The sequence below is a fragment of the Sesamum indicum genome, linkage group LG11 (assembly GCF_000512975.1).
Source record: "Sesamum indicum cultivar Zhongzhi No. 13 linkage group LG11, S_indicum_v1.0, whole genome shotgun sequence".
NCBI classification, from domain to species: Eukaryota; Viridiplantae; Streptophyta; class Magnoliopsida; order Lamiales; family Pedaliaceae; genus Sesamum; species Sesamum indicum.
The window spans coordinates 633727-645389 of NC_026155.1; the positions used below are offsets into that span (position 1 = coordinate 633727).

At 32.0% G+C, this 11663-nt stretch overlaps 1 protein-coding gene across 2 annotated transcripts; it reads right to left on the bottom strand.

The window, feature by feature from the left end:
• On the bottom strand, positions 8020-11447 carry LOC105173100 (jasmonic acid-amido synthetase JAR1). Of its 2 annotated transcripts, none has more exons than XM_011094750.2 (5): positions 11298-11447; positions 10122-10419; positions 9841-9942; positions 8768-9567; positions 8020-8648 (listed from the first exon to the last, which is right to left on the bottom strand). In XM_011094750.2, exons 2-5 carry the CDS (start codon positions 10415-10417, stop codon positions 8107-8109), a joined length of 1740 nt encoding a protein of 579 aa, XP_011093052.1. In that variant the 5' UTR covers positions 10418-10419; positions 11298-11447; the 3' UTR covers positions 8020-8106. The 2 variants fall into 2 exon arrangements, with proteins under 2 accessions (XP_011093052.1, XP_011093051.1); XM_011094749.2 differs by having other exon boundaries at positions 11166-11447.

Consider the following 11663-nt stretch of genomic DNA (forward strand, 5'->3'; position numbering starts at 1 on the left):
CTCCGTTTGATATTCCACAGCCAACCCCAGCCCAGTAAATGTCGGGAAACTCTGCTGGAAATATATACTACATCTCAACCGCTATTTGACTGTGATCACAATTCCCTCTTTCCTCAGAAAGAGCGATACGCGTTCGTCAACGTCAAAACAATGATTTGAAAATCCCATTGGGAGATCATTGGATTAGGTTTATGAGAGGGAAGATTCATTGAGAGAAAAAAGAAATTGATATTCATCCAATCAAAAGCATGTAAACCATAATATATTTGGAGGAATTTAAAAATGGGAAGAAGTAAGAAAGAAGGCGGCGGACAAGTCCCAACTCCCAAGAGAGAGAGAGACAGAGAGAGAGAGAGAGAGAGAGAGAGAGAGAGAGGGGGGGGCATCTGGGTCCAGATACTAAATTGGGCTCATATTATGTGGGCAAATGGATAGTGGGCCCATTATCTGAAAATAGAGCCCATTAACCAATCACTTGCTCGGCCCATAAGTAATACTCTACACGCAGAAGAATTCAACATTTTTCCATTTCAGATATTTTTTTAATTGAAATTAATATATGTGACACACTGTACAATTAAATTTAATTTTAAATAATTATTATTTTAAGCAATATATTAATTGAATAAATTAAAATTATTATGTTAAATTAATAGAAAAAGAGTGAGAAGAGTAAGAGATATGAAAGTTGAGAATGGAGAGAAAAATAATAATTAGTTTAGTAATTAAAAAACAAGATAAAACACCGTAATAATATTTTTTAATTATATAAAGGTATAAATAAATTCTGCTATGTATTTTAAGAAAATTCTAACTATTACTATATTTTTTTGAACTGTTTAAATCAATATCTTAAAATTTAATTCGGGCCAATCAGTTGAACAATCATTTGATCCATAGAACAGTTCGATCCAACCCGTTAAATCGTCATAATTATTCTATTTTTAAAAATCGCTCTGAATCGTTGATCCGATTGACCTGATCCCGGATCAAGTAAACCGATCAATCGTGAAGTTTATTAAAATTTTCAAGAATAGATAAAATTTGAAATTGAACCCATGACATTTCATATGAAAATTGAGAAAATTACCAACAAATCAACACCCACAATTTAATAATTATTTGATTATCTATACTAATATATAACATTGTAAAACCAATTTTATTGTTACGTCGATAATATCCCTAAGTTGATTTTCTTTTCTCTTTGTAGCTTTCTTTCTTTCTTTTATTTTTTATTTTTAGAAATATGATGTGTTGAGTTATATATATGTATATATATATATTTCTATAGATAGTATATATTAAAATATAAAATATTATTTATTATATGAACATAAGAACGGTGTATCACAGCTGATAGTATATTTATAAATGAACAAAATCATTAAGCTCATAATCTAATTAAATTTGCATTTCTTACAATTAGCTAAGTTGCTAATTATGTTATAATTCATAAAACAAATTTAAATATTATTGGGGATGCTAACTATTTATTGGCATTAAAATTTAGTTATAATTTAATTATAATGGTAAATAATTCATTATTTTTGTTATTTATGCAGTTCTTTTATTTTTATTCTTGATCTAAAAACTTTAATATACTGATTTTACCATCAATTTTAGGATACTTTTAATTCCTACATTAACTTTAGCAAAAATTAATTTATATTTTGTATTTTAATTATTTTAATATAATTTTATATATTAATTTTTTTTTACTGTAAAATAATTATGACGTTACTGGTTCGATCATGGTTCACCCGATGAGTATATGAGCCTGTGATACTTGACCTAGTCAAATTTTCAATTTCATTAATGGTTTGAGTTTTAAAACATTGGTTTAAAATCTTTACATTAATCAAATTACATATAATTGTATCTTCTCCAATCACAAGAAAAGTTTGATATAAAACAATTAAGGGATAATTACACTCCCCTCCCCTAAGGTTTGAAATAATTATATATAGATCTAATATGATTTGAAAATTACATCTAGCACCCTTTAAGTTTGGTTCCGTCTAATAAATAAGTTCATCTGTTAGTAAAAATTCAGTACATTTGTTGATATTAACAAAAAAATTAATAAAAATCGATATTTACGCCCGATTGACTTATTGCATGTCAATATAATTTTTTTCGGACTAGACTACCCCTATAATGGTGAAGACATACCTTCTTACATACATTAATGCGTAAAGATGTATGAGGGTAATTTGATCATAAAAAGATTTATTCGACCTATAATAAGTCAGTAACAAGTCAATCGTATGTATATATAGTTTTTTTTTTATTTTTTATTAATATCAGTAAATTCAGTAAATTTTGACAACAGAGGGACTTATTTGTTAGACAAAAGCAAACTTCAGTGGTGCTAAATTAATTTTGCAAACTATAAAAAATCTATATGTAATTACATCAAATTTCATAGGAGCACAGTGTAATTATCCCAACAATTAATCAACTGAACGTATTTCTCAAAACCACCATCTCAGAATTATTGAACTATTCAAAAAGTATATAATTATTTTTCTCTAATCTAATTTACATTTTTCTTTTAAGTGGAAAATATATAATTTTGAATTTTTTTTTTTACAAATTTTCATGTAAAATGAGAATATATTTAAATTAATTAACGAGACTGCGCTTTATGTTTGTGGTGTTAAATCAATATATTTTCAATGAAAATACATATAAACAAACAAGTTGAGCCATAGTTTTCCCTTAATTATTAAAAGTGATAATTACATCGACACTTTTTGATCTATGATCTATTTACACAAATTGCACATATTTTTTTTTTATAATTATACATACGCCCATCAGAAACATCAATATCGTTACACAAATCGCCCACACTTTTTAAACAATTACCCTTACACTCTATAAAAACGTCAATATTATTGCACAAACTATCCCTATTTTTTTACTGTTAGAAGTGGTTTCTATAATTAATCAAAAAGTAGATATGATTTGTGTGAATAAACTATAAATCAAGATTATAAATATAATTATTACTAGAGATAATTACACTCTCATCCCTTGAAGTTTGGATAACACGTAAATCCCTTATGGTTTGAAAAATTACATCTAGCACCTATGTAATTTGCTCCCATCTAACAAATAAATCCTCCATTAGTTAAAACTCATAAAATTTATTAATATTAAGAAAAAAACTAAATAAAAATTTATATTTACCCTTAATCGATTTATTTATGACTTGTTGCAGGTCAAATAATTTTTTTTTTTAACCAAACTATCCTTGTAACAGTGAGATATACCTCCTCACATGTATTAATGGGTGAAGACATTATGAGGGTAATTTGGTTAATAAAATATTTATTTGACTTGTAATAAATCAATGATAAGTCAATCGAAAATAAATAAAATTTTTTTATCTAATTTTTTTGTTAATATCAATAAATTTAATAAATTTTAACTAATAGAAAAATTTACATATTAGATTAAAGCAAATCTAAACAGTGTTAAATGTAATTTTTTAAAATAAATAAAATTTAATTATAATTACACTAAATTTCAGAATAAAACAGTGCACTTATCCCTTGTTACTGTTAAAAAAATAAGGTAGTTTTTACAGTTGCTGAACATAGTTCCCCCCTCTCCCCCCAGGTGGAGTAGGTTGCAATAATTGAAGAGATGTGTAAGTCAGATCTTTGGTTTGGGGCTAAATGAGAAAAGTTAAGGTAATAATAATAAATGGACACAATGATGACTGCCAACAAAATTTTGTTGATCAGCTATAAATTAGTAATGAATCAATTTAAATACTTTAAATTTGAAAAAAAAATGTTTAACTTCCTGATATATAAATTCAATTTTTAGAATAATTTTTTTCATTTTAATTTATTCTAAATTAGTCCCTTTAATGAATGGTTTTTTTATATTACCTTTATAAAAGATTTTAATTTTTATAAAAAAATATTTTGATCGCCCACTTTTTATTTTTAATTATAATTTGGTCCCTTACATATAAATTTTAAAAAATATAATTTTCTTTAACTGAAAGCATTTACAGTTGGGTAATTATAATTTAATATAACGAGCTTCTTGCAGTTTTTAAATTAAAAAAAATGAATAAATTGGAGAAAAAAGTTTAAATAAAAAAAGAGCAAAATCTTTTTAACATTTGAAGCTATACAAATTTTTCAACAATTTAACTAATATATTCATTTTGTTATTTATGTTATATTTCAAAAGATTTTTTGTTTAAATAATTTTGCTATATTATTTTATTTGAACTTTTTTTTTTCTCTATAAAAGTGCTTTTTTATTTAAAAAATTCAAGTTCACTAAATTCATAACGATTATATTTATATGTTATTGTCAAGCCATTATCTAAATAACTGGCCATTGCTAAATTCTTTTAATTAAAATGGTTATGTTTTTTTAAATTTATATGAGAAGGACTAAATTGAAAATAAAAAAAAAGTGAGGGACTAAAATATATACTTTTTTTTATAAAATATCAAGAACTAAAATGAATTGTATTTAACAAACCCCACCTTCCACCTCCTACTTTATAATTCTAATATTCAACTAATACAATTTTATAATTTTTTTTTTTGAAAAAAATAAAAAAATTGAGCAGTGACAATCTTGCCACCCTACCTACATTTTTTTATATTTAATTGCAAATAAATCATATATCTAAATTATTAGTGTGAATACTGGTCCTTTCATCACGAGTTGGATAAATATGTAGCCTTTTTTTAATTGCATTTGTCATATAAATATATATATATATATTAAGTGTATAATATTTTTTAAAAAAATAAAATAAAGAACATAACTCTTTGGATGAATTACAACGACCTCTCCTGAGATTTGGCATAATTACGAATACTCCCTCCTTGTTTGGAAAATTACCAATATCCCCCTAATTTTAGCGGCCGTCTAACAATTAGCCCAATTCGTTAGGTTTTTATCTATTTTTTATAGTGAATTGACCAAAATACCCTTTGTAGATCAAAATTATGATGAAAAAATTAGCACAAAATAGAATAAAAGAAATCAGTAAAAAAATCCCTCAATGATCATACAAATTAATCACCAAATTAGAACAAGAATCAAGAGAACATCAAGAAGACATACCAGTAGGTCATGAAATTCGTTCAAGAAAACCCAAACAGGTAGTAATTTTTACTGCTACCGAAGAGGAGACTGATACTAATACTACGAATACTAATTCACCCGATGAAACAGACGAGATGACTTTGATACGTTATTCACAATAATTTTATTTATTTTTATATTTTTTTATTTTTTTGGTGGACTAAGTAGATAATTTCTTCATAATTTTTAAAAAATTTCATCCATCCCATTAGATTTTTTTATAAGTTTTTATTTTTTTTAAAAAAAATAAAAAAACTATAGTAAAGACAAAGTTGATAATTTCATAACTTCATCCAAAGATTACATAATTTCATCAAACATCAGGGGGTATTTATAAATTTTTAAACAACAAGGGAGTATTCGTAATTATACCAAATTTCAGGAAAAGTGGTTATAATTTATCCTATTTTTTTTTGTACATAGCGTGTAACTATTAGATACAATAGAATTTAATAGATAAAAAAAAAATCCAATTTGCCTTGAATTTGACACCCCGATAAACAAAAGGCTTAAATGTATTTTTAGTCCCATAATTTAGGTTATTTAGCATTTTTCTCCTTCAACTTTTTAAAGTTGAATCTTGGTCCTACATCTTTTTAATTTTATGATTTTAGACTTTTTTTTGGGATAAATACAATGACCTCCACTGAGTTTTAGTATAATTACGAATACCCCCTTGTTGTTTGAAAAATTATCAATACCCCCTCTGATTTTAACGGTCGTCTAACAATTAGCCCAATCCGTTAGGTTTTCATCTATTTTTTATAATAAATTAACCAAAATGCCCTTGTGGATTAAAAATTATAATTTTATTTATTTTGAAAAGTTTTTGATTTTTTTATGAATTGAGTGAATAATTTTTTATATTTTTAAGTTTTTTCCATCCACCCCATTTGATTTTTTATAAGTTTTAATTTTTTTTTAAAAAATAAAAAGAAATACTATAAGGGCAAAATTGAAAATTTCATACCTACATCCAAGAATTATATAATTTTATCAAACATTAGGAGGATATTTGTAATTTTTCAAACAACGAGAGGGTATTTATAATTATTCTAAACCTCATGGGAGATCCTAGTAACTTACCCTTTTTCTTTTTGCCGAAGTTAACTTTTCTCCCCGAAAAAATGCATGTGTTTCTCATGTGACATTTGAAAATTAAAACTTTTGTTCGTATTGGTCCATTTCTGCCAGCATTTTTCCTAATTTCTAGGATAGTATTTTGGTCTTCCATCTTTTTAATATTAGCGATTTCAGTCCTTTTTTCGCCAGAGTTCATCATTCTCGCTGGTGGAGTTGAATCCCAATGAACATAAAGACTGAAATTGAAAAAATTAAAAGATGTAAAATTAAATTACTATCGTAAAAAGTTAAAGAAAGAAAATTACGAAAAACCTAAATTAAGCAATCAAAACATGCATTTAATCCAAAACTAAATATAGTCCACATAAATCAACAGTTGTATATAGAAGTGAAAAACACACTGATGATCTTTCATGAAGGGACCAAAAAATTTGGATAAAGAAGTTGGAAAGAAACTGCAATAACTGATGTTTAACTCTGCATATGCTTGTCTTGATGAAACCAGGAAACAGTGAAACAAGAAGAACACATCTGAAAGAATGGAAACATGTTATAAGAATTCATATAACCTCACCACATGCTTCTACATATCCTCTTGATCACAAATTATTTCTTCCTAGGACTTGAGATCTATGCATTCAGACACCGGAGAAGTCCCGGTTTTTCTGTTTCTTTCCTTCCATCTTCCTCTTCCACACATGTCCCTCCACAAGTCCACTCAAGAAACTAAGCACAGAAAACTTTCTCCCGTTCTTGGAGGCTTTCCCCTCTGCTGCTGGTTTCACGGGCAACGACATCAATCTACCACGTTGATTCGCCACCTCTCTTGATGATCCATTGAGATTGAGATAAGGCAATTCCATCAAGTGCCTCTCAATTACGTTACTGACGGCAACCAGTTCATACGAATCGTATAAGGGGCTACCGCAATCCCATATCTTTAAGGCTGCTTCTTTTATGTCATGCGATTCTTGAATTCTCCTCATCTGGTTCGGAGGGGGTATACACTCAGCTTTCTGTTTTGTATTCTCAGGAAAGATGTGATCTCATGTAAAGACTGCAAACTGATCTGGACAGCAAATTATGTAATGAATAATAACAGAGATCTATTCATTTTTATAGTATAGTTTAATTACTGTCATAAAACATGTGACTATGAATAGCTTTGTACTCTCTTAGCATATAAACAAAAATAATCATGTTCTTGCATATGAAACAACCATTAATTTTTAACTTAGACATTTGTTTTTTTCCTGATATTAAATGTTTCTATATCCAGATTCTTGGATATGGAAGCTTAAACCTTATCTTTCTTGTCTGTAACATGCCGCGGCCGACATGTCATTGGAGAATTACAAGTCTGTAAACAGACAGTAATTCATAAATCTTCGTTTCTGTTTGTGTATATATATAGTTCTGAACTTCCTACATTGATCTAAGGTTGAAGTTAGTTTTCCTGTGTACAAGAAAAGTAGATGTTGACTCGAACCAACAGTTGCATCCACAGCAAGAATGACTCCAGCTAGCCAAAAATAGCACTGAGCACATTCCATGGCTTCTATTCAAATATCGATCCACCATGCTTCCACTAATTTTTCAGCACACAAAAGTCAGATTTGTCTCCATCGATCGTCTGCAATAGTTGGCGTTATCATGGGTTGGTGTTGGCCTATAAAAGGACAACCTAGTGAAGCAATTAGGACAAGTTGACAGGGCAACTCAAGTAATGGATGCTAGATTTTTGGATCATGGTTGTCAGAAATGAAGAGGGCAGCAGCAGAAGCAATTAAATATATCAAGTCCTTAAACAAATGAAGGTTTTTATTTGTAGTATATGATTTTTCTCAAGCCTAAGACAACAAACCATATTGCACTAATAAACCAGCACACTCAACCAAATGCGGTGCTAAAGTAGCTCTTGACAACATTATCGGACAGTATTTCGAGCACTTTATTGTTCGTTGGCCCCACGCACCGTGGAGTTTTGAACTGGTTAGCAGCAGCTCCTAATTGTACAAAGTTTTCCATGATCTTGTGGAATGTTCCCCTCATCAAGATTCGGAGTTCCAGGGCCCCGATGGCGTTGACCTTTCGGGAGCTCACGTATCCTGCATCCAGGAATGCACCGTCCAAACAGTTGCAGCATTTCTGCAGAAGCTCATCATCTGCATTTCCACTTATCTCCCAGAAGATGACATAGTGGCCTGGTTCTGTTGATAAATCCGCTAAGCTTGTGAAGTCGACAATTTCCAGCTTTTCCTCAGCTAGCAGATTGGCCGCTGTTGCTACAGCTAATTGTAAATCCTTCTCAGTGTTCTTGTCGATGTTTATGTTGAGAAGAAGATTTTTCCTGCAAATGAATTGGAGCTCCGGAGTGGATTTGTGGAAGCCTCGGACCTTAACTACGTCTCCCAACCTATAACGGTACAAACCTGCACGTGTGGCGGAGAACAAACATTTAATACATCAATATATGTATATACCACAAAAACGGGACAGATTGATCGATTCTTGAAAGAATGGATGTCATAAAAGAACATAAGAATTTCACCTGCAAAGTTGGTGATAATGACCTCATATTCTTTGCCCACCTGGACTTCAGTTAGCCCAACAGGCCGGGGCTCTACCGTCACTTCTAGCGAATTTAGATTATTTTCCAAAGGGATAAATTCGAAATAAGCATTATCAGGACGCACAGCAAATGAGGCCAACTCTGGTGGTAGTTTTGGGTTGATATTTACTCCAATCCATCCTTCAGAAGCTCCATAATCTGCACTAAGCAAAGGTAGCTCCCCAGCATAGTGTCTCAGTTTCTTAAGGTAAGGTTCCATCGACCCTGTCATAATCCCGTGCACGTACTTGGCATTTGGGAAAAGCTCTGGGATCAATCCATACCAGTTGCTCAGTCCCAAGCACTTGTTGTAAATTGTGTCGGCCAATTCAGGGTCTGGCTTGAGCAGCTTCGCCATAGCTGATTGAATAGATTTCGATGTGATTCGGCTGCTTAGAGACCCATCTCGGATATCAGCAACAAGTTCTTTCCAAACCTGTTCAAAAGTTTGGAAAGCAAGCACAATGCTGTGCGCGAATGTGGACGACACGACTTCCACTTCGTCCCGGAAAATCAGGCCACACAAGAGATGACAATATAATGAGTGGTGAAAATTATCACCAAAAATCACTTCGTCGGGGCTGCAACATGGCATTTGGATTGCCGTCATCGTTTTCTTGAACTCTTCGTTCCGGTACACGTTAGTAGTCGCAGTGGCAGCATTTAGACCCCCTTTTGTTATGAATTGCTTGCTAGCATAAATGAATTGCAATGCCTTGCCATTCCCAATTGGATATTCTCTGCAGAGAGGTAAACTTTTTTCAGACAACTAGCCTGGCCTAGGACCACTATCCAACATTGTTTTAAACATTTTTTGTACGAAAATACTGTAAAGGTGACAATCTGGGCCATGCTTTGCAAGAAAGACAAAGGGAAGGGAAAGGAATGGATCAAGAAAATGAAAGAAACACTCATTTTTTATTGTACTGACAGACAATTTCCGGAGCAACAATTTGAGGTTGAGGATAAAACATAAAACAAAAGAAGCATTAATTGAGTCCTAGAATCAATACCTGTTTCTGAAGGAAAAGGAAGTTTTGTACATTTTCATGGTGCATCCAATCAATTCGTCGTTGAACGGTACATATTTTGGCTTTCCTTGAGTGGTACCAGAACTGTAAGAACATCCAAATGCATGAATATTGGACGCTTGCAAATATCAAGTGCACAGTTAATTCCAAAACTATCACTATCTGCCTAGTCTACAACTAGAACTCCTCACAAACGGGAAAAAAACAGGAACAAGTAGGTATTAGAATAGGATCCGAATTTGATCAAAGTGATGAAACACTACCTCAATGAAATAGTAGATATCGGTTTTCCAGTGAGAATGGATGATTTTTCACCGTCAGCAATTCGCTGAATGTAAGGTTCCAGGTCCATGTGAGTGACAATGGGAACACAATCGCTGAAACTATCAGGATCAGTTCTTCCATTGAGACCCCATTTCAGCAAATACTCTGTTTCACCATTGTCTTCCAAGATCTTCTTCAGAGTCTCCCTCTGAACTCTCCCTGCATCCATCGACAATGACTCGAATTCTTGGATGATTGCCTCAGCATCAAGCTTGTCTCCCATTTTCTCCAACATATCTGCAGTTCAATTGAGGAAATTACAGTCTTGAAAGAGCATAAAAGTAGAGATGAGATGACCAGAAGACTCAAGAAATGCAATTAAGGTCAAAGATTGTTGAAAAACAAGCAACTTTTTACACTGTAGCTGGGACTGAAACTAAATGCTGAATTATCCCCACACACGAAAGGTGTTCCCTTTCGACGCAGGTCAACTAAACATTGAGCAAGAAAAGCAGAAACACAAGTATGAAGAATGATATCCCAAGTGTTAACAAACGTAAAAGCAAGATCAAAATCAATAGATGTTTTCTTTATATTCTTGTCGTGCATTGATGTTTCCTCCCATTAATTTATATATTACACAGTACTGAGTGCCAAAGATGATTGCTTGGAACGAAGAAATATGGCAGATTAAGACTGCCAGCATACTTCTGAATCAAGAAACATTTAGATTCAATGCACTGCAACTTCCAAGCCATGATCAGTACTAATGCATGAAAGAAATTCAGCCGTCTTTCCTCTTTCACATAAACAAGAAAATCACACACACACAAACCCAAAAAGTTTTCAAGAAAAGTCGAACAAATCAGACTTCCAGAAAAGACCATCACACAACAACATAAAGGGCCTCCAAGAATCACAAAAACACACTTAAAAGAAATCTCAAGAAAAAATTATCCGAGATCTTCGCACGAGAAGCAAAGCAAAACCCACATCAGAGAAACAAACCCCACACAAACAAAAGATTCACACAGCTCACAAACCTCTAAACTCTACACGTAGATATATATATTCTTGTGCGTGTGGACAAAAGAAAGCAAGAGAGGCCGCTAGCTGTATATAAGACACAACTGATGATACCCGAGAAGGTTAAACGCTACTATGCAAACAATTACCGGGTTTTTGGCTCAGGGATAAACCACTGTGTCAGTGTGTGTTCTATGTGAGAGAGAAAGTGGGCTGCGAGAAAGAAGTGAGAAGGAGAGTGATGAGGCCGCAGACTGGGAGGAGAAATGAGGAGACGTTTATGTTTCTCTTGCAGAAAAGCGGGGTGGGATAATGTACATATCATCGTGTGTATATATATACACACGGGGAGCCCCCAGAGTCAGCATATGAAATACCAAGAATGCCCCTGGTGGAGGCCCTCGTTGCAGTGTAGTGGAGCATTGGCATGTATGGCTAAATGGCTAGCGACGTTACATGCATTATTACTTAATGGACGGTTTATTGGGTTGCTTTTTTTTCTTATATATATATAT